At 45.0% G+C, this 24,768-nt stretch overlaps 1 protein-coding gene across 1 annotated transcript in view; it reads left to right on the top strand.

Moving 5' to 3' along the window:
• Positions 1–24,768, top strand: part of LOC144103388 (uncharacterized) — a 54,653-nt gene that overhangs the window by 3,060 nt on the left and 26,825 nt on the right. The window contains exon 2 of the mRNA XM_077636120.1: positions 15,590–15,908. Coding sequence (XP_077492246.1) covers positions 15,657–15,908 — 252 coding nt within the window. The 5' untranslated portion in view covers positions 15,590–15,656. The remainder of the gene's footprint in view (positions 1–15,589; positions 15,909–24,768) is intronic.

Here is a 24,768-nt window from a genome sequence, read left to right on the forward strand (position 1 = left end):
GCATTGTTCTTACTGCCCTAATCCTATCGCCACACGTGAAAGCACGCTTTAAGATGCGATCAGAAAAGTGCTTCCTTCGACAGGCTGAACACGCCCCAAGGTTGGCACACGTGCTCCGTCCCGCGAACCCGCGGCGTGCATGGACCACACCGGGCCGTGTGCGTTACTGCAAAATGCGGCAAGATCAAATATGTACAACTCTGATGCCTGCAAGTGACCGATCTAGCGTAGTCAAAGCTTTAGTCGCAGTAACTATCCGGTGTTTGATTACTGTGGAAGGAGGAGGAAATGACAACTGCGGAGGAAACGTTAACCGGTGGGTGGTTAGCACTGAAACCATCCGCAGGATTTTTAATGGGGAACGAAGGACTAACGAGGTGTGAGCAGTGAGTAACCGGAGGGTAGTTACCACCTGAATCTTGGTAGAGGGGTTACCATAGCAGGAAGATGGAGGGTTAGCTTTGAAGGAGGCAGGTATGGCGAGCGGGATGAATGCCCCAATCGGAGGATGGTTGGCAAGGATACTACCTTCCGAGTAGTAGCCGTAGAAGGTGGAGCGTACGCTGTCAATGTAAATTGTGCAAGCGGATGGAGACGGATGGCCAAGTGAACCACCCGGAGGGTGGCACCTTGGAAGGAGGAGGCTGTGATGAAAGCGTAGTAACGCGTAACCAGAGGGTGCTAGCCACGGGAAGAACGAGGCGAGTGCGGGTCATGGAAGGAGCAGCAAGAGCAATATCTTCATAGCTAGCCCTGGATCTCGCGTTACTCAGTGGTAACCGTCCTGCGGGCTTTTTGATTTACATTCAGGATATCTGTTGCTGCCGCGACCATTTACAGGGGCGTTGTTGATGCGACGCGTCTATTCTTCAAATAATTTTACTGGTTTAACATTAGAAGCCTCAGCCCGAAGAAAAAAAAACGGCTATTGCTCGGCATAGTGTTTCAAAATGGGGAGAGAGAAGCCCACTCTCCACTTATTGAGGAGAGAATGGAGATGCTGGGTGGCGGTTGGCACGATCACAATCCAGAGGGTGGCTACCGTGGATGGAGGATTTTCTGACGATGGAAGAGCAGTGCGCAACTTAATGGTAGCTACTGTGAACGAAGGAAGCTTTGACGCCGAGGAGTGCACAACCTGACAGTGGTTGCCAAGGGATCAGCTCGGAGCCCATCGAGAAAGGTGGACGGCAATGTGCCAATGCCAGGCAGCTTTCAGTAATTAATGCGCTTAGCCGCCAACCTTAAATCTTAAGCAAAGCGAATGCCTAATGCTAAAGCCTTTCTTTCGACTAATGATAATTAGGCGTTCGTGTAATTTATCGATATCCTTTTCTGTGAACTCCTTCACGTCTGCGCAATGACAGTAAAGGTGCGCCTTTTGGAAATTGCTATGTTCTCGCGTTTTCATGTGTTGTGGCCGGACCGATGGAAAAGCATGCAGACAGAGAGCGGTTAAAACGCAGTTATTCAATGCATCATGTGATAAAATTGCTTTCACGACGATTGAATTGATTGAAGATTAAATTGATTGCATTTTCTGAAGTTCACACAATCAAATAACGTGCGCCAGCAGCGGTATACAGTCATCACCATTTGAGTGAACTCGTCCGTTCTGCGATATCTTTAGTGCCGCGGCAGCGACGAGTTTATAAACTCACGAAATTGACGGCGCAGGCGACGCGGCATCATCAAGAGATTACAATTCCCTAAGTAAAAGGAAAACGTGCCTCACCCCTGAAATCTGCACATTCGTTCGTGCGCAAATTTTATGAAAGACGAAAATTCCTCTCTCTTTCGTTACGATAGCTACACCGCAGAAAAGAGCGGTACGAATTAGATTGGAAACAGCCGCTGAAATTGTTCAGCGCTTGATTATGAATAGTATCAAAGGATACCATCACAGTGTCTGTTTTGCGCAAAACACGAAGCCATGCGTGCCATGTAACAACTTTGTATACACAAAAAGTATGTGAAAAAAAAAACTGGGTAACTTGGGCAAAACGAACGGCAGTGAAGTGTGGACCAAACAACGGTTCTCTTAGAACAAAACTGGCTTGGCTTGATTCGGTTCTTTTGGACCGCAAGCATATTGAAATTTAATCAAAATGCAGTTGCTGGGTGAAGAGGCTAAGGGTGACACACGGGATCATCTGAATAGACCTTAGACACCCTGCATTTGTACAGCTACAGTTTGGCCATAAGACAACAATAATATGACAGAAAAGGTACGAAATATTTCAAGAAGACTATGAGATTTCATGTAAAGAAATAAATACGTATGTAAATAAACACGTATGCAAAGTACACCGCTTGCTTTATAAATATAATAAAAAATAAAAAGAACCTAAAAATGCTCACTTGACAAAGCAAAAGAAAGGTATTCCAGATGATGTGGATCTCCTGAAAACAAGGCCAAATATATAGAGATAGTGCATTGCCTATAAACGGGATCTCGTTTAAACATAGTTTGAGAAGAAAGTCTCATGTTTTTGGGAAGACCACAAAGAGAAACAGGCTTCCATGACATCAGCTCGATCAGGATAGGGGTTAAATAGGTAAGGAATTTGCCAGCTCATTAATTGTGTTTCGTATTTCGTCCGTTATTAAGACGAAACCCTTTAATGGCTCATACTCCCGTCTTTCCGTTACATCATAGGTAACGTGACTGTGTCCGTCCGCTACATCGCCACCTAGGTAACGTGACCTTGTCACGTAATCACAACCGGACTTGTAAAGTTGTGACCTTGGCACGTGCCGGAAGTGTTAACTCGAGAAATAAAAAGGTTGGTTAGGAGAAAAAACGCTGAAGCATGGTTGCTTCAGATAGAGGAGGACCGCACCCAACCTGGAACCCGGCGAGAGGGCCAGTGTCCAGTTACCGTCACAGTCTTTCGATGGGGCGGAATGCCAACCTGGAGCGCATCGATGTGGCACTGCACAGAATTCCAACCCACCTGCTACCTCCCACGCGTATGCCGAGCTAACTTATTCAGTACGCCACAGCCCTAGGGCTGGTACACGGTTTAGTTAAGATTTATATACAGTAATGATATTGAATGATAATGAATTCTAGCGCGACAAATTCAAATTCAGATCAGTGCAATGAGTAGCAAACGGCTTTCGGCTTCGCACACTTAAGAGATATTTAAGTGCCTCCAAAGGATTATTTCTTAAAGCCGGTTTCCTATAAATAAAACGCGCGCCATGTTTTCTATATTTCTAAATGAATAGTTCTGAATCATTTCTAAAGTTTGGAACAGCAACCTCTGTAAAATGCAGCTGATACAATGATTAAATCGTCTAAGATTCGATTGTGCTTACACTGTAATGATAGTTAGTCAGGTCCTGATAACTTTTCATTAAAGCGCACACTTTTTCACTAATAAATAGAGGTTACCATAATTGACCTAGCAGTGGCTTCCCATCAAGCAAGCTGTAATGTAACCCCGAGTGGAAGGGATACAATTAGAGTTCACGCCGCAAACAACTAGGCAACAGTGAACTAAATCTTATTAAGCACCCTGTTGCATTGCGCAATATTGCGTTTAATAAAGCGTACCTGACAAGACCAATGAAGGTTTTCTTGAAATTGAACGCCTAAAAATTTAATTTCTGAAAGACTTTCTAGTGCCCACGACAAAAACATCATTTTGTTACTAACATGAAGTTCACCGTTGACATGCGTAAATAAAATGTACTTTGTTTTTTCAACATTTATTGTGTGTTTGGTTGCAACGATCCAATCAGATATATTCTTAAGCCATAAATTTACACGCAGAATACTAAAATTCGAACTTTTTACAGACAAAAACTGCACTTGTATCATCTGCGCAAGAACGCGAGGAGTTTGTGGAATGGATACAATGTCGTTAATCTACAAAAATTAGACATGGTCTACCTGAGGAACTCCAAATTTGATGAGCCCAAAATAGGCAGTGTTGCATGCTGCGGTCAGTGATAAAACAGCAACGGAATAGAATATAGCGATTGTGTTTTAAGCCTTAAACAGTGTTGCATTTTAATGAATTACAAGTTGTGTCAGTGCCAGGCTCGGCCTCTTTAATTTCTTGAGGTATAGTCTATCCAGGCGTTATTTTTAATCACCTAGCTGAGGCGAAGGAACACTATTTTACCACGCTGTTTTTGTTTGCAGATTTTTTGCGCATTACCTGCAATGGCATTGGTGCTCATACGGGCGCTAAAAACTATGCGGACGTTTAAGTCATCGTGACAAAAGATTGCGATAAAACATTTTCACATTGGTTGCCTATGTCCGTTTCTGACATTTTTTGTGTGATGGTCCACCAAACGCCATATTCGGGGTTCTAGCTACAGTAGCAGGTATCCGCTGTGTTTCATGCTGTCAATAATTCCAGTAACTTTTTTTTACATTTTGCTATTTTCTGCCTAGTTTGCTGTCTATGTTGGCAAGTTGAGATGGCGTGGCAAGGTCACGTAACTTCTCTCGACAAATCATTAGTTTAGGTGGCTCCTGGCATGGGGGCCAGTTTGCCGAGAATCCAGTTGCCCGGTCGCTCTGTGTCACAATGGGCAGGCTGTAATGACGTCATAAGGTCACGCGACCTCTCTGGATAAACCACGGATTTTTGCAACATCGGGCATCGGCAGGGTTTGCCCGCAATCCGTGAGGCCAGATTGCTACCTGCTACGTTGAGAAGGTTGTGATTACGTCACAAGGCCGCGTGTCCTCTCTCGACCAGTCAAGGATGTTTGTGACACCTGATATTGTGGAAATTTTAGTCTCACTACAACTTTCGCGATACAGAAGAGATCATGATAAGATATATTAAGATATTTCTGGAATTTGTCCTAAAGCGTTATCTTGAGGATACCCTGAACAGTGCTGTTCCGGATGCAAGGCGTTTGGACCATTTCAAGACCTTCTGAGGGTGATTTCTGTTCTTTCTGCACTGTCCCCTACGTCCTGTAGGCTGAATGACTATTAAAACTTAATTAAAGGGGGAATTAGAGAGGAAAATCGAGACCCATTGGGAGAACAATGACCCCACTTTCCCTTGCTGAAAACGGCAGCGGCAGGTGTAGGACGTGGTTGTTTCCCACAGCAAACTCCTAGGAGGCGCTGACCGTCCTCAAAATTGAGGTACAACTTACCATGGTCAACCCCTGATTTAAGCACGGTTTGCTTGACCTGGTAGAAAATCGCCTTCACTGCTAGAAGTGCTGGTTAACGCTATCATCTTCGACATCGCTACCGGAAGAGCTGCGGGAGGGTACAGGTCTTAGCTAATGCTGCTGGCGGCTCCACAAGACTTCATGATTGATTACCTGACTGGCCATTATTAAAATATCTGAATTTCCGAGCTAGGGAAGGTGGAAACAGTAGACAGAGTTTACCTGCCTAATGGTGACATCATTACTCGCTTACTTCTTATCTGACGTGCTCACACATGCGGAAGCTGCCTACAGTATATGTATAAAATGTGAATTTTTCTTGAACACCCTCCGGCTATGGCTAATGCCTCCCTTTTGGCCTCTTTCCTGATCCAAACCAATCCACGTAACGTGCGCCTCAACGATTCAATGGCATTGCAAGGCAGGACAGCTGCATACGTGATTGCCCTTCCAGTGTTACGCGGGGCAATACGTACAAATACACCAAGGTTTGTTGACATTGCGAACAGCGTTGAACGTGTTTCGAGATATTCTCGGTGCAGTCAACGCGTGCACTGGCGACTGGTCTAGTCTGCGTACTACGGAATGACTAATTCTTACTTGTTACGGTGAGCTTACACGCTTGCAGTGGAACAGAATTTCAGTACTTTTGGTTTGTTGCGCTACCACTTTTCGCCACAAAAACTTCAAATCTTATTTGGCTCGGAGTTCGTGAACATTTCTTCCGAAGTGCTCCGCGCAAACGAAGCTGGCGTGCAGCATCGTGCTCAGAAGTATTTGCATAAGCAGCGGGCCGGAAAAAAGAATGCATGTCGGATCGAACAGAGGGCGAACATTCCCGCGAGGTTGCCCGCAGAAGAGCTGTTCGGAGGTGGCTTCACACGAAGCAAAACAACCGAGGCGAGGACACCCCCTCCAGTCGCTTTATTTGCTCCCGTGCTGTTAGGGTGGCTGAATGTTATTCTTAAAATTTGATAGCTTTACATGACAGCATTCGTCTGGTCTCCGAGTATCTCAAGATTTTAACTTCCCACAATTTGCTAAGTGGCGAAAGCATCGTTAGCCTTGGGCCAATATGTGTGAAATCTTTCAAAATCTACTGGGCACTCAAACACGCAGCCGGCCGAGCCGGCATACAGGCAAACGTAAACAACTGTTTCAAGCGCTTCAAACGAGAACGTTCCGCAATTTGTTCAGCGACATTCAAACTCGAGACCATTAGGAAGCCCTTTTCACAGAAAAGTGGGCTTCATCATGAGCGTCATACCATGAGTAAAAATTGACGAGAGAAGCAACCTAAGTGTCCCACCTGGGACACGTGACCTTCTGGAGTAATCACAACCTGCCTATCGAAATTTCAGCAAATTGGCCACCATTACAGAAGGCAGTTCTAGTACACATTGGTTGCGAGAGGTTGACCTAGAAGGGCAATCTGGGTCCGACAAGGCCCACCGGTTGCAATACCTGCCATCGCAGGGCAGTGCGTCAGCGCTAAACTGCTGCACCATTTTGTCAGAAGCAGTCTCCTGTATCTTTAAGTTTGAAGTCATCATCATCTTCAGCCTGACTACGCCCACCACAGGGCGCCCATATCTCTCCAATTAACCCTGTCTTTTGCCAGCTGTAGCCACCGTATCGCCGCAAACTTCTGACTCTCATCCGCCCACCTTACTTTCTGCTGTCGCCTGCTGGGCTTGCCTTTATTGTTTTTATTGCACAAACTGAACACGGCCATTCAGAAAATAGATATAAGCAAAACTAAAAAAATAAATATGGCAGCATTGATTATCTGAGGTGGTCACCTCAGGTAACCACCGTGATGGAATGCGTGTCCGTTTACTTTCTATGAAACTCGGCAAAACATTTTTGTCCTCTCTGACAAACAGGAACGTTGCACGTTTCACACATCCATGTCGTTCTTGGTGGATTTGATTTTGTGCTACATTTCGCGCATCGCGTCGGCGTGCATCTCTTGGGTTGGTGCTTTGATTTTGTGCCCCAGACAACTGGAGGTACATATAGTTTCCACCTGGTTATTTCTACTACATGGCTGCTTGACTGTCTCCCTTTTGGGGAACAGACTTGTGTTTCTCCAGTAAATGTACACATTACATCTCTTCTATAATCATTCAAGCTCATCTTCTGAACACCTTCTAGTTCACTGTGTTTTATGAAGGCGTTCACGATGCAGCAGTCAAGGAAATGAAAAAAAAAAATTCTGTGCCACCATTTTTTGGCTCACGTTCAATCTGATAATTTTTTTTTTCTTCGGTCGAATTTGTAAACAAAATTCATGTTTTGATTGCAGTCTTGAAGTGCATCTGGGCAGGCTACCTTTGTGAGTGTTCCATCCTTGCTTTTTCTTTCATCATGTGCTTGAAGTGCAGGATCGTCGTAGTTTGACAACAAGTGGACGGTTCGCTTGTCCTTCCACTTCAGGCACGCCAAGCCGTCATCACTAACAGACCAGTCGGTGTCGCCTCTTTCCATTGTTTTATACACCTGCAGCGGCGGCAAGTGTTGCCGGTTGGCATCCAGCGTTCCACACGCATATATGGTGGCATCTCTGAACTCCTTGAGGAGTGGGTAGCTGGTGAAGTTGTTGTACGATAACACACGGTGGTGCCCGCCAGCACAATCTTCAGTAAGGCTTTTTACAACCCTGGCACCCAACTCACGCTGCACACCATTGTCTGACTTTCCAGTATAAATGCCGAACTTGAGATTGTAGCCATTACTGGCACACAGCATCCATACCTTGTACCCTCGTTTCACGGGCTTTTTTGGCATGTATTGCTTGAGCGAGCATCTGCCCTTGAAATTTATCATCGACTCGTTCAATCGCAAAAAATTTAGTTGGAAAATAGCTGGCGGCAAATGTCGCGGACAGTTCATTCACGAGTAACTTTATACAGATTGTCAAAACGTGGATCTCCCCTGCTCAGTTGCAAATTATTGTCATTTGTATGGAGATGAGATCGCAACCACCCAAACCGATTCACTGTCATAAGGTTTGATATGAACGGGTCATGAAGCTCCGGAGCACTACGCCAGTGGTCTCAATAACTCGGGATTCTTTTGATTCCCATCAAAAGATTTATTCCTAGAAATATGCGAAACACTTTTGGTGTGGTCGGCTTGTATGGCTTGTTTCTTGCTCATCATACTGCTTTTTCTGAAATGCTATCGATTCTGTGAACGAGTTTCTCCACAAAATGCGGAACACCTCGAAAGGAGTGCTCACTTCAGGGTACTGGATGTGTTGAGGCACACCCGTTTGGCACATAAAAAAAAGGGGCGGTGATACCTTGTAGCTTTGACTCTATATAGGGACTGTACCATGAGTGTGCGACGTTTCTTCATCGCTTTCCGAGTCCGGTGAATCACTCACGGCATGAACACGGGCTTTCTTTGTGCCACTGGTACGCTGACTTTTAGCTGTATTGCTTTGCTCCCACTCGTCGTCACTGTCACTGGACATATCACCGCCAGCATAGCTATCAGGATCTGATGGAATGTCTTCAAACTGGGTCTCTGCAAGTGAAAGCAAAATGATGCATTAAAGGCCATTCAGGCATGGTGGTCACCTGAGGTGACCACCATCGTAATGCTCAGCCACAGCACAATTAGGCACTGACGCTCCGTGTCACATCTACAGCAGCTCTTCAGCACATGCAAGCTCTAAATTATATACTTATTTACGCCATAGTATGTCTTCTTCACCTCGAGATTTGTAAAAAAGCTGAGGATCAATAACGCATGGCTCCATTTCGAGCGCTGCTCGTAAAAAATAAAAAAGCAATGCAACAAAGGATGTGGCTACCCCTGATATTGCCAGCAAGAAAGTAGCGAAAGAAAGCAGCACTAGTTCTTATAAATTTTACCACTGTAGGGTGATGACAAAAATTTCTGAAAAGGTGGTCATCTGAGGTAACCATCGTGCTGGAAACAGTTAAACTGCTGCACCATTGTGCGAGGAGGGCGCTCCGGTATCTTCTTTTAATTTGAAGCCATCATCATCTACCGCCTGACTACTCCCACTGCAGGGCGCCCATATCTCTCCAACTAGCCCTGTCTTTTGCCAGCTGCAGCTACCTTATCGCCGAGAAATTTTCAATCTCATCCGCCAACCTACTTTCTGCTGCCGCCTGCTTCGCTTGCCGTCTCCTGGGATCCATTCCGTCACTCTTAAGGAGCAGCTATTATTTTGCCTTCGCTTTACATGCCCTGCCCAAGCCAATTTATTCCTTCTGATTTCAACGAGGATGTCATTGACCATGGTTAGTTCTCTCCACACTGTGGCCGCTTGCTGTCTTTTAACGTTACACTTATCATTTTTCCTCGTGTAGTTTGCTGCGTTGTCCTTAACTTGTGCTGTACCCTTTTCGTTAGCCTCCACGTTTCTGCCCCATAAGTGAATAGCTGCAAGATAAAGCTGCTGTATATATTCTCATGAAGGATATTGGTAAACAGCCATGCATGATCAGAGAGAGCGTGCTGTATGCGCTCCACTTCATTTTTATTCCTCTAGTTATTTCCCTCTCATGATCCGGATCAGCTGCCCTAAGTAGTGGTATTCCTTTACTAATTCCTGCACCACGCTGCCAACTGTGAACGGCTGTTGCCTTCCTAGACTGTTGAACATTACTTTCCTACCAGCTGTATGACCTTGCTACCTATGAAGACGTCATACAGCTCGTCACTGTTGAGCGGCTTCGCTGAATCTTTGCGCTGTGTAGATAAACAGTAAAATATTCAGTTGACGCTGTAACGCTAAGTTGCCCGAAAAAGACAACGCGAGAAAGAGGCCACCAATATCGTTGTGTTTCTCGCTCTTCTGTTGTTTTCAAATCCAGAACGAACAAACTGGCGCAGCTGCACATTTTAGTTCTCATGTAGGCCTGGAACCGTTTTTATCTCGCATGTCACTTGGCGCCGGAAAACACTCGCCGCTACACGAGCACGGTGGAGTGCGTTGCGACTGATCCTACATTGTAAACCACACTCCACACCAAAAGGGGGCTCTGATGCTGACAACTTCCATCTTATAAACCCCCTCCCCCTCTAGGGCCATTAGAAACTAACAGCGCGTATCAGAATGGGTGCAACAAGCTGCATTACGGAGGTTTCTTCGATAATTGCCATTTAAAAATGTCATTTTTCTCCGGCCACCTTAGAAATACGAGAGAGTTTTAGAATAGCGGGCTGCAAGCATTGGGGGGTGTCGAAAAGCCGATGCGCAGAACGGAAGGCATGGCTTGCGTCTTGGGTTAGCGTAAGAGGCAAAGCCCATTGTTTCTAAACGTCGTGCGCCCAATCACCGCTCTACGTTCGGGCAACATCAAGGCTCCCATCGAAGTGGGATCTCTCATTTCACCACTGGTTCGTCGTTGCCGCTACACTCTGTTACGTCAATGGCAAACGAAATACGCATAAAGTTTTCTCTTTAACGCTGCCCGCACCTCAAAATTTTAGCGATGAAGCATGTAAAATTTTCAAGTTGCTACCAAATTTGCACAACCCTTAGGCTTACCGACAACGCGTCGTTTGACTTGAGTGAACGCGTCAGCTTCAAACATGATCATGATTTGGTCCAAAAAGGGCTCAAAAGTAATTTCGAATTCTGTTAGCCCACTATTTCATATTCATGCAGTTTGTTTTTAAGCGTACGTAATCAAATCGGAAAATAATAACATTGGTGAAAGTTGCCACTCTACGCTCCGTCCCAGATGGCGCTAGATGTGGCACAAAACCCCAAAAAAGGCCAAAAGTATTCCTTATATGTTGGCTTTTTTTCAATTTTGATATGCAAATTTAGTGCTGCAGGAAAGTAACCAATTATATGAAGCAAAAGTTTTTTTTATAGGTTCATTGTTTACTTGACATTTCTCTTCCCTTCCCCCCCCCCCCCCCCCTTAGTGACACTGCAGTCAACGAACATCAAGCTTGCCGCCCCTGCGTAGACGAAACCCCTATTCTGTAGTCATCAACATTCTGTATGTCAGCGGTTCATACGTCCGTATCGTTTTGAAGAGGTTTATTCATGGGGCTCCTGTTTTGAGGCCTCCATAAAAAACTGCTGGATTGGCATTGCTAGGAATCCCCAAAGCAGGCTTTGTTGACCAGTCCATAGAAGGTTTTTTTTTATATCTGACGTTTCTCCCTTCCCTCTGCGGTGTGAGCCCAATGGATGCAGCGGGTCATTGTATGGCGACCCATTGTGAACGCGCACACTCAGACACTCCACTGAACTACTGAGTCGCGAAATATCTTTGTAACCTTATTATTATGAATGATTATCTTAAGAGGACATTTGTTTTCCATCTGGAGTGTACAGGGGACGTTATGGTGGCTAAGCGGCATTGGCTTCCATTGCCGGAACAAAATGTTTGGAATGTTCACCTATTTGCATTTTATCAAAGCAACAAAAAAACTGATCAGCCGATACTAAGGGGTGTATCAAACAGCACTGATTCCCGACTGATGATCTTAATTTGCCAATTAGTAGCGAAGAGGGGAGAAGCGAGGAAAATATCCTAACCAACAGAAGATGCAGAAGCTCTCACTTTGTTTACACCTCAGCCGTGCCGTGAACGAAGGAATGAAAGACGGAACGAAACAAGGAAAGCGGAAAGAGGTGCCGTGGTGGAGGGTCCCGAAATGATTTCTACTATTAGGGTTCTTCAACGTCCACTGACATGAAAAACTAGACGGCTAGCCCTTAAAAATGCCCGGCCGGTATCTCTGAGGGAGGTTGAACCGCACTAAAATGCAAGGCCAATGTGTCACTATGAGAAATTTTTCTCGAAAGGCATCGGCATGCCTCCACAATACAGGCGTTTTTGAGATTGTATGTGAGACATAAGATGCAAACGTGCATTGATTATGGTATTAGCTGCGAGATAAGAAGAGTTCTCCTACGGCTCATTTTGGTGAGAAGTTCTGAATGCTTGATAGATCGTTGCGATCATGGAGGAAATTTAACCTTGTCTAGAGTTGCGTTGTGTATATCATTCGGAGCAAGGCGCTTCAGTGGTCACTTCGCTGATTACTGTTCATGACGATGAATTATTAAGGCGCAAACTCTAAGCAGAATGTCAATGGTCTCCGAAATATTTACACACATATTCTTAGAAGCTTGCCCCAAAAGCTCCTCAGGTTTATAATCTTCAGCAGCTACGGCCGCTACGGTCGCTGGAAGAGCAAAAACCTCTTCCAGAACCCAAAAATTGGCTCTCTCCTCTCTGCCATCTGTGGCCACCCTGCCCCACGTCTTAATCTCATCCACCCACTCGACTTAGCTTTTTATGAATGCGTTAAATTACCATTACTGACCAAAGATTATGATGTCATCGCATAACTACCGCTTCCCATACCCAATTCTTTTTCTTGATTTCGACTTGCATGTTGCTAATCGGAGTATTTTTGCTGACAAACTGTGCACTCCCTGCTCATTTCGGCTAAAGGCCACCTATTTTATTGCTCTCCATGGCTTGATGCATTATCCTATATTGTGTACCCTTCGCTGATACCCTTTATGATCAGTATTTTATATTTCTTTGAGAATTAATGTGATCGCCATGCAACCGATGTAGTTTTCCAGATGCTTTGCATATTTGTTTTATACGCCCTGGTTGCGCAATACCTACATTAACGATATGGTGTTAATTCAGTCCAATCTTTTCTTGTCATAAATGGAGGCTATATATAAGGATTGGTCGCATTATGCAGCTTTCTCTATATTTCCCGAGTCAGTGGATGAATACAGTCTCTCGACGAGTAACCTTTGTAAAGCCAGCATGGCCCCTTGGTCTACTGAACTCTAATCTTAATTTATTTCTATTAAGGATTACCTTAATAAATTATAAGTTGCGAACTACTGTGCTAGTTTTGCTAGCACAATATTCCTGCGTCCTTCGTGGAATCTACAGTTACCTAATCATCACCAGCCAGTTTTCGACGTTGCATTGCATGTAAGGATTTCGTTACTTCCTGTTTCGATAATGACGGAGTTTTCAATTTCTCCGCACCACTGGCTTCATCAACTGCGACCTGATTATTTGGGCAACTGTAGAGATCTGCGTGAAACTACTGAAGAGCCGGAAATGAACGTGGAAGAGCCTGGACGAGAAGACTAAAACTGAGGTGAACCTATTACTGCGCCCACATCCTGGTGTAGTGAAGGATACAGGTTCGCTCGGCAATATCAGATGTACTGGTCTTAAGTTGGTGAGGTTTCGAGGCAAACGGAAGAAACAAGTAATGCAGACGGCCATAAACGAACTACCCGTAAGCTGGAAAGTAGACATCAGGATCTTGCCGGATAAGAGATATTCTGCTTTAACGAAGGACGATGACTTTATTAATAAGGAGAATATTCATTATCTCGGGAATATACTTACCGTGTGCGCAGCAAAATTAGAGGGCTGCGTACCTGAACGGAATATTGGCAAGGTCTGTCAGGATAGGAAAGCACTGGTTAAGAAGCTCTAAATTATGTAACCCCTACCGAATATATAAGGAAGAACTGGCAGAACTGTCAAGTTCATAATAAATTTTAATAAAGAGAGAATTGAGCATGCGATAAACAAAATAGATCGTCTAAATGCATTGAAGAGGGCAATAGCTGTCGGCGAAAAGCAGCTGCATGCTCTAAGATACAGGAATGAAAGGTCGAATCGGGTTTTGATGATTAAGTTGCGCGGTGCCTGATAAATATTATGCATGATTTTTGGAATTGTTCTTGAAGGTGGGCCCTGCCGCAAGCTTAAATATTGAAGTGCTCCATTGCATCCAGAAATGTTGAATGGTAGATGTAGTTTAAAATCTGACATCCAGCGTGAACAGGTGTGTTTCTACGGCTAGAAATGCGAAGTGCCTAGCTGCCAAAGCAAAATCCTTAATTGGTTCGTTAGCGCTCTGGGAAGGATTGCTACCACAATTAGTAATCTGTGCTAATCTATCTTGCGCTCTTACGCCCCATGGCAAAACAAATGTGTGAAATCGTGGACAATGTTAATCATTTCTTCATTTGCATCAACTCAGTGAAGGAAGGGTGCGAAATAAAACAGGAAGGGCAGCACGCCTAGCTGCCTGTCCCTGCAGTGCAAATATGTATCACAGCAGCTCAACCTAGAGCTGCACGGCAGGAGCTTTGCCTTCGAAAGCAGAACACGAAAAAAAACTCAAGACAGCCGGAGCAAGTTTGATCAACATAGACATCGCAGCGCTCACACGAATAACCGGGAAAAGTTTTGTTGCGAAAGCAATAATCCGATGCATAGCAGTTCAGAGCAAAATCGTCCATTTTGTGTTCTCTTCTCTGTTCGCAGCTGTCGTGCGCCAAGCCCTCGGTATGCGGCCCTTCCCGCGCATCGTCGTTTTCTACATAGCACTAATCCGTGCTTTCGCAGTGATTCGAATGCAGAAAACATTCTCTGTATTTTTTTAAAATATGTAGGGAAATAAAGCGTTACAGCAGCCAGCACAGATCAGTTCGGTTTACAAGAAAACAAAGCTTGTTTTGTTCGCCATCACGTCCTACAAAGCGAAATATTCTAATTTTCAATTTTGCGTGCATTGTTAGCTGCATCCGAAACCGTTTTTATGTTACAAAAGCTAATTAGGACAGAATAGGCATAGTATTTATGATTTTTTCTGAGCGCTTAGCATCACGAGCTCAGCTCCATAAAAATTCTATATATGCTAGAGTTGGCCAAACTGCAGCTCGCGAGGCGCATACGCCTCTTCGCGTGTCCAAGTGTGCCCCGCTATTCCCTGGCGTCTGTACCAATCCCACCCCGCACACTCCTTGTCCTATTTCTACCTGATAAGACAGGTTTCCTAGCGCTAACAATCCCATTGTTACGGAAAAGGCCTCTATAAAACTCATAGCAAGGAGCATTATGTGTGTTTCTTAGCAGTGTTTTATTTTCTGTAAAACATGTTATCTTACTTAAGATATGTCACCACCTTTTTCATTTTTTTAAATTTTTACCATTAAATTTTTATTTCACATTGACCTTATAAAACACCGTTCTATATGATAATCAAAAGCAGAAAAGAGTGAAAAAACCTTGATGGAACTTGCCATTGACAAAAAATTGCCCAAACTTGGCTCTAATGCGAGCATTCATAACTAGCGCATGGAGGGCTGGAATTGTAAACTTTTTTGCACAGACAGCCAACTAACCAGGCTGTGCAACCAACTAGGATTTTTGCCATCAGATAATTGAGAATCATGTTATAGCAAAAATACCAAAGAAAACATTTTCATTTTTTCCTGCATTCTTTAACAAAAACATGATTACTTCAAAACTTACCATTCAATTTCGTTCATCCTAGTTCATTTCACAGGCTAGTAATAACGGCACAGGCTAGTAATAATAACAAGAATCGGGATCGGCCTGAAACCTGCCTCCCGTCCGCACAGGTACCTCTCGAAGAACCTCGTATATCCCGTGAACCGCCTTCCCACGTCGTACTGCACCCACTTCGTCATGTATGGCATCTACCCTTACCAAGGCAGATTGCGGGTCAAGGTGCCTTCGGCCGGCGAGGAAACGATGAAGGCACTCAGAGCCGTCCGGGAGCTGAGGCAGCGCAACGGGGCAGTGGCGCCGCTTTTCGCGACCATCGGCGGCGCGCGCGTCGACTCGCCTCTCATCGTGCGACTCCTGAAGCTCTTCGACGAGCGGGAACCGACGCTGAACGAGATCGAGCGTTACAGGACGGTGGAGCCTATTTATGACGTAAGCTCGCATTGTGTGCAGTGTAACACTTTATTTGACTACTGGCTCATTATTTAGGAACATAGTTGCTAGAGAGTCCCGATCTCATTCATTTTCGATACATGCTTACTTCGCTAAGGAGTGTGGAACTAACACAAACCTGATTAGTTCAATGGCCAACATGAGAAGAAACACCTTTTGTTAATGCACAAGGCTTCCAAAGTGTTGCTTTTGAGCAGAACCTGCGCGCCTATTATGTAAACCGAATCATTCATTGCACGATCCCTAAATCTCTGAATAACCTCATCCTCGGCGATGTTGTTGTTACTGCGTGTTCAAAACAGGGTTTTCTTAGGTATTTTAGGCCCTCATTGTCTTTAATCTTTCTATAACCCGCTTTATCTTGCAATTTTTATTTGAAGTGCGTATTAGAATTCCTTTTACCTAATCCGCGGTGGCTGAGTGGTTATGCCGCTCGGCTGCTGGCTTGAGAGACGTGGGTTCGATCCCGGCCCTGGTGGTCGAATTTCGATGGAGGCGAAATTCTAGAGGCCCGTGCGCTGTGCGATATCAGTGCACGTTAAAGAACCCGAAGTGGTCAAAATTTTTGGAGCCCTTCACTACGGCGTCTCTCATAGCCTGAGTCGCTTTGGGACTTTAAACTCCCATAAACCATAAACCATCTTTTTTTCCTATCTTCTGCCATTTCTCTCATGCCATCTTCCCTGCCATTTGCGATGCCTCCAGGAAAGGGCGTCGCGAGGGAATGGTGACATACAGGACTGAAACCTGCTTTCTGGAACAGGGCTTAAACCTTTTGCTCGAAAAACCGTCCGCTATGGAGCCCTTTTGTTTTTCTTTTTCTTTCTTTCCGTCGTTTCTCTTTTGCGTAAAGGCGCGATCGTGGTGTCCACGGGAAATTTACAAAATTACTGCGCCCTTCATTTTTACCGAAATCAACCTCTCGAAAAATACTTCAATTCAATTCGATTCAATTTATTTCGCATTTTTTACAAGAGTACAAAAAATGCGAGGGCAACCAACAAAAAGCTGCTGAGTAGCAGCTTGACGAAGGTTGCTGCCCCTATATTTGACAGGTTGAAAGGCGTTAACAAACAGTTCTCATTGAAACAATTATAGATGTCTGGATTAAAAGCAGATATCACGTATACATATGTTGCAGACGGTCTCATTGAACACAATCAAGCTTACTATTCATAGACGTATATGGGGACATATTACAAGCAATAAGACACAACTAATGACACTACTGGACATATGTTACACAGTGCAATACTACCCAAGGACTTGTCATGTCACGTTATCATAATAAACATCATAAAAAAACGCGCAATGTTCATTTCGCTGTAATCTCACAGCAGAAAAAAAAAATAGAGAACGTTACATAGGACTTGATACAATGAAATATAAGGGAAACCATATAAAGCCACCATTAAATGAAGGTCACAGAAATTATCGATACAATCGCAACAAATTTCCATTAAGGACTGCACTTTAATTGGACTACTGGGCTAAGTTGCAAGGTATGTGCTAGAAATGAGATATTTTTCCAGTCTTTTCTTGAGATATTCTTTATATCTAGATTGACATCCTCTAAATTATTTAACAGTTTGGGAAGATAACTTGCTATCCTTTTGAACCCTTTGTTGTATCCGGAGATTGCATCCGGAACATTCTTTTTTCTGCCTGTAATTTCCAGAAACGCCATTACCATCCTGGCTCTGTCAGGGCAGTCAGGAGGCTTGGTCGACCGTGCAAATTAGGCATAAACGGCATTTACCCGGATCACACGTCTCACATCGGACTGTGACTCCGCTCTCTGACTATGCCGCATGTCGTCATCCTCGGGCACACGCTCGAACGGTACTTTTCACTAAAGCATGGTCATGCAAAGTGGGCGAAGGGCTGTGTACGTCACATCATCTTAGCTAGATATGCTGGAATGTCCCTGGTGCGTTGTGTTATATAACGTAACGGAGCGCTCAGACACATGCCGCCATTCATGGACAACCGATAACTTATCTCTTTCAGTCCGTCAGTTTATTTCTTCTGCTTGTACTGCGGTGCAGATTTCAAGAAGAGTGAAGTTTTCGGAGGTTCAGCCTAATGGAATAGTTGTAAGTTGAGCACAGATTTCTCTTTGCCCTTGTCGTACAGCTCAAGTGTCACATAATCATCATCATCATCAGCCTCACTACAGCAACTGGAGGGCAAAGGCCTCTTCCATGTTTCTCCAATTAACCCTGTCATTTGCCAGCTGCGCCCACCCTATGCCTGCGAACTTCATTTCATCCACATACCTAACCTTCCGCCGCCCCCTGCTACGCTTTCAGTCTCTTAGAATTCACTTCGTTAGCCTCAAGGACCAGCGGTTATCTTGCCTTCGCAACACATGCCCTGTCCAAGCCCATTTCTTCCTCTTGATTTCGACCAGGATATCATTAACCAGCGTTTGTTCCCTCACCCACACTGCCCGATTCCGACCTCTTAACGTTACACCTATCACTTTTTTATCCATATTCTCATATTCTCATTCTTACTGGACAGCACGTAAACAAAAATATTTTCTCTTACATAATCTTATGATGACGGTGTTAGGGACAACGACGCTGTCCACACCAGGGCATATATATTGCATCTATTACGCAATGATAGCCACTATGAAGCGATGAACGCAGTGGGTGCGACAAAAATTATCATGAGGTCTCTATGACATCGATCGGGCGAAGTGCGCTCAGCCTCAGGGGCAAAATCCTGACATGATTGCGGTGTGCTTCACGGGGAAGTGATAAATGGAAATAGCATATGATTAGCAGATGATGCTTCATCCAAACACTGTGCGGGCTTTCGGCAAGTTGGCTGCGGAGGATTTCGAATGGGTAGGCCTTCTTCATTTTGAAACAAGACATGAATCTTCAGCATCCCCGTGGTTCGTCTATGCTACTCTCTTAGGAAAGATTCTAAACGCAAAAGAGCTAACTATTATGTGACACGATTGATTACGAGAAAGCATTCGACTAAATGGCAACCACAGCAGTCATACAGGCATTGCGTAATCACGGTGTAGAAGAGCCTTATGTGAAAATACTGGAAGATAACTATAGCATCAGCAGAACTACCACTGCCCTCCATAAAGTCAGCAATAAAATTTCAATAAGGAAGGGCGCCAGGCAAGGTGATACGATCTCGATAATGCTATACAGCAACTACCACTGCTTCCATGTTTCTCCAATTAACCCTGTCATTTGCCAGCTGCGCCCACCCTATGCCTGCGAACTTCATTTCATCCACATACCTAACCTTCCGCCGCCTCCTGCTACGCTTTCAGTCTCTTAGAATTCACTTCGTTAGCCTCAAGGACCAGCGGTTATCTTGCCTTCGCAACACATGCCCTGTCCAAGCCCATTTCTTCCTCTTGATTTCGACCAGGATATCATTAACCAGCGTTTGTTCCCTCACCCATACTGCCCGATTCCGACCTCTTAACGTTACACCTATCACTTTTTTATCCATGGCTCGCTGTTTTGTCCTCAACTTAAGCTGAACCCGTTTCGTTAGCCTCCACGTTTCTGCCCCGCAGGTGAGTACCGGTAAGATACAGCTGTTGTGAACTTTTTTCTTGAGGGATATTGGTAAACTGCCATTCATGATCTAAGAAAGCCTGCCATATGCGCTCCACCCTATTCTTATCCTTCTAGTTATTTCGCTCTCATGATCCGGATCAGGTGTCACTACCAGACCTAAGTAGACGTATTCCTTTACCACTTCCAGCACCTCGTTTAACATTGTGAACTGCTGTTGGCTTGCTAGGCTGTTGAACGTTACTATGGTTTTCTGCATGTTAATTTTTAGACATATCGTTCTGCTCTGCCTGTCTAAATCATTAATCATGTTTTTCAATTCATCTCCTGGTTCATTCAGCAAGGCAAAGTCATCAGCGAATCCTAGATTATTTGGGAATTTTCCATTAACTCTTATCCCCAGTTGTTCCCAATTCAGGCCTCGAAATAACTCCTGCAAACGCTTGCTGTATAGCATGATCGAGATCGTATCACCTTGCCTGGCGCCCTTCCTTATTGAAATTTTATTGCTGACTTTATGGAGGGAAGTGGTAGTTCTGCTGATGCTATAGTTATCTTCCAGTATTTTCACATAAGGCTCTTCTACATCGTGATTACGCAATGCCTGTATGACTGCTGTGGTTGCCATTTAGTCGAATGCTTTCTCGTAATCAATCGTGTCACATAATAGTTAGCTCTTTTGCGTTTAGAATCTTTCCTAAGAGAGTAGCATAGACGAACCACGGGGATGCTGAAGATTCATGTCTTGTTTCAAAATGAAGAAGGCCTACCCATTCGAAATCCTCCGCAGCCAACTTGCCGAAAGCCCGCACAGTGTTTGGATGAAGCATCATCTGCTAATCATATGCTATTTCCATTTATCACTTCCCCGTGAAGCACACCGCAATCATGTCAGGATTTTGCCCCTGAGGCTGAGCGCACTTCGCCCGATCGATGTCATAGAGACCTCATGATAATTTTTGTCGCACCCACTGCGTTCATCGCTTCATAGTGGCTATCATTGCGTAATAGATGCAATATATATGCCCTGGTGTGGACAGCGTCGTTGTCCCTAACACCGTCATCATAAGATTATGTAAGAGAAAATATTTTTGTTTACGTGCTGTCCTGTAAGAATGAGAATATGAGAAGTGGAATGGAAAGCCGCACTAATAATGTCACTCTCAATGGTCACCTCCAGCACACCATGAGGGAAGAGAGAAAGGAGGCATTGAATTAAAGAAGAGAGGAATAGACGCCTCGATGAAGTCACTGTGAAAAGGAGCAGCACTCGCAGACAATGGACGAATAAAGGAGGACACAACTGCGCTGAACTGGCAACTTTATTTCGGAAAGGAGCCCAACTGCACCTTATATACAGAGAGCAAAATGTAAGGAGTGATACGCACGCACAAAGATCACCAAAGCTAAGACCCGGTAGGAACCAAATAATAAGAGATAATTTGTTTATCGCCACCCATAAAAGATAATGGAGCCGGAAAAGGCGGAAAGGGGTAGGGCAGCAGATGAAGGAAAAAAACACGAAAATCAGAGCGTAGCGTAATAAAACACAACTACGACCATACTACAACCCAAACTCAACATAATGGCAGTCGAAGACCATTTTTGGTGAAGAAATAAAATGACCCCATTAAGTTCTCGCAAGAAATAGTAGCAGTACCTTCCTAGGTTTCGCCGTTGAAGTGAATGACTACATTATTCAATACCGCATAACGATCGCCCCGGTTGTTTGAGTGGCTGTACTGTCACCAGGTGGCTCCAGGTAGCACCAAAAGACAAGTAAGTTTAGTCTCCCACACGTTCCCGGGGAGCTTTCTGGGAACGCTGCCGGTGAACGGTTCTCGATCCTTTGTTCCGTGACATATCCTTGGTGGAGTGCGCTGGGTACTTTCCTGGCCTATGTCACACACCCCTCCTCTCACCGCGAACCTCGGGCTACTGTCGTTCGACTCACCAGCTCACCTAGTCGGTCGCCGAAATCTAGGACTGCCCCTGAGCACAGTACAATGGAATCTACCTCGGCGCTTGCCCCTCGACCAGCCATATAAAGCACTAGTTATTAGACCTTCTTGAACCCACAAGTATCGAAGTCCTACGGCACTCAGCTCGTGAACAAGGCAGACAGGCTCATTCAGTTTGAACGCTTCGTCTCGTTCATTCAGTGGGACGACGCCGCGAAGCCGCGGAATATCTTCTTAAGCACAGAAGACGGCGCTAGTACGTCGTACGAGAACTGTGAAGACGTTTCACATCATGGCACGAGTTCCGCCGTCGACTGCTCGAGACATACACCAATGCGGACCGTCGGGAACGATCTGAGTGTGCTCTGCAGTGCGGAATACAGATGCCCGACCAGAAAGCCACCATGTGTGCCGAAGGCATGACACGGCTCTTCGTCGAGCTGACCCACCTGTGTCGGAAGCCAAAAAGCTGCGCCACTTGATGCGCGTGGTTAAATAACAGTTTTTCGCAGGCTTCTTGCGCAACCCTGTCTGTACTGTCGCCGAGTTCTTGATGGAGGTTGCCACTTTGGATGAGGTCGATCAGCAGCGTTCCACCGAATACTTACAATTATTTCGTTTAAGTAGGCCAGTATATGCTGATTCAGCTACGGAGTCCTTCGCGGCATAAAGAACCAGCCCTGAACTCCGTAATATGATCTCCAAAATACGTGATATGATCTCCAAAGCGAACGGTCGGCTCTCTTGCTAGCGTCATCCGCGAGGGGGTACAGCAAGTGATCATAACTCTGTTACTGTGTGACAAAGCTCAGTCCTTCTGGAATGGCTTCCACCGCCGTACGTCGGCTGACGCTCTCCGATGCCCGGCCCTAGCTCCTGCATCTAATGTTCCCGATCGTCACGTCCCGCTATCCTCCGTACAGCCGGCGCGGTACTTGCCGAATTTTCTCACCACCTCGGAATAAGGAGGACGGCTGGCGTGGCGCTCTTTGTGCTTGCACTGTGGCGAGCGCAGTCATCTCTTCCGCCAGTGCCCATATAGCGAGCTTGGCGCGCAGGTACGCAGACGCCTGCTTGGGAGCGACGCCGCGAAGCGGAAGAGAACGCGGCACTGCAGCGTTTGCCTTTTTGAGAACGACGGTAGTCAAGATCGCCTACTCCTCGTCGACCGTCACCATAACCAGCAAGCCAACACTTCTCACGACCGCCGCAAGGGCAGTAGCCCAGCCCTCGCCCGGAAAACTAAAGGCAGCAACCTCCGGGGGCGGGGCCGCTGGGACGTGCTCTGGGCAAACTCACTCAGAGCATGGCTATATGTGTACCAACAGGCACAATGATGATGACAGCATTGCAGATATCGTAGAACTGAAACTGCCACTTACTTCAACATATAGCTGCAACATTTCTTCTAACGCTGTCGCATTTGAGTGTTAATGTGAGTTTAGCGCCCCGGAATTTCGTTAGTCATGTTGCCGCATTAGGGGTGCCAAAGTGCCGTCGCCCTTTCACAGCTTGACAAATAAATTATATCCTTCCAAAGCAGTCGGGCCTCTTCTCTAGCAACATGATTTGTCAAATAGCCAACGGCATTTGTTAAAAATTTGAAGAGCGCATTGTCTTTTTCCCTAAAATCTTGTCGCAAGCAAGCCGAAAGAGCCGGTATTAATGCGACAGCATTTAGTTTCCCGCGGCGCAGAAATACCGGCTTCTTTGTTGCCGTCTGTGTGCTTTGGCCGTGAGTTTAAAATTACGATCATAGCAATGAATTAATATACCGGAATTGAAACGAAACTTGCGATAACATGCGATTGCGCGGGAATAGAAGCCAGGACTTTCGGATTGAGTTACGGGCACGATACCCATATGCCATGAATGGCCATTGGTTCCAACTCACTATAGATGCAGCTAGTGAAAGCATACTTGCCCATAACTAATTGAAGTTCCTTAGAGTCATGCACTTATGGGTATGTGAGTAATTATGAGGATGCTAATTAGGTATTATCTAAATGAGTAAGCGCTGCGAACAGGACTTGATAACGCTATCGTGATCTACTCCTAATTGTGAAGCGTAACCGTCCCGCTATTTTTGCTTTATATCATGTACCCAAATATTCACTGCGTCGCTCATAGCTCCCATGTTCTTCACAACTATATTCTGTACATCTCCTCAGTTAATGAACAAAATATAAAACATTACTATTACCATCTGCCGGAATAGTAATATAAACAATGTCATGAGGTGACGTCAACAGCTGGATATAATAAATGCTAAGTACAAAACGTGGAAGGTAAGGTTGACATTTGTTACAAGAAGTTAAGACCGCCTCCACAAGGCTGCGCACGTACAGTTAATAGCTAATAAAGTGATCACACCTTAATTGTTTGTTTATTCAACTTCCTCAATAGCGCCTGCAGGCATTTTATCTCAGGGTGAATATAAAGCCTGCGTAAAGCCAATAAAACAGACTCACAAAGTCTTAATTCACAAAACGAAACTGATCAAAAAGGTAAATTACTTCGTTGTAGTATTTCTATAATTTTTCAAAGCACTGTGCATACCTGAGTTGCAGAATAAAAGGCCGTAGCCCTGTCTAACTTGCGCCCTGTCACATGAGCCAAATACTCACGAAAGGCAGAAATTTAGAGACTCTATTGACAACTAAAGAGCCACCAGACTAGAACAGACTTCGGAGTAACAAAGCGGGGGCTGACACCTTACTGCTGTGACTGAAAAACGGGTCCCAGTAATTTATTTCACTATTACACGTCAAAACGGCCCAACTAAGCAAATTCAAAAGTTTCAAACGATGTTTGCGACAACACAACCGAAACAAAAGGAAACAATATGATAGGCATCACATGACTAGCAATCTAGCAATCAGGCTTTCACGGTTCCCAGAACTGAGAAGAGTGTGTGACAGACTAACTAAAGGTAAGAGCAAGATGCGATCATCGCGCATCGCATGTATTTGGCATAGAATACAATTATAAAATTCTAAGGACTAGGAAACTCATTTGGTGTCGAGGATGGGTAGCATAGTTAAGGGACATAGCGGATCGTAGTGGCGTGAGACCGGGACCAGCTTATCGAAAGTCCAAGGGGGATGCCGTTTTCTTTCGAAAACACAATTATAGCAGCAGCTGCAGAAAAACATGATTTGGACTTTCGTTTAGGCGTGTGGAGATACCAAGGCTGGTATTCATTTAAAATGGTTACCCCCTTCCAGTCTGATGAATCACTGCGGCATTAGAGTCTACATACCCTTCTAGCGGGGGCTTTGAAAGTGCGCACTGCTAGAAGTGGCCGCACATTGGCAA

The sequence above is a fragment of the Amblyomma americanum genome, chromosome 9 (assembly GCF_052857255.1).
Source record: "Amblyomma americanum isolate KBUSLIRL-KWMA chromosome 9, ASM5285725v1, whole genome shotgun sequence".
Taxonomy (NCBI): domain Eukaryota; kingdom Metazoa; phylum Arthropoda; class Arachnida; order Ixodida; family Ixodidae; genus Amblyomma; species Amblyomma americanum.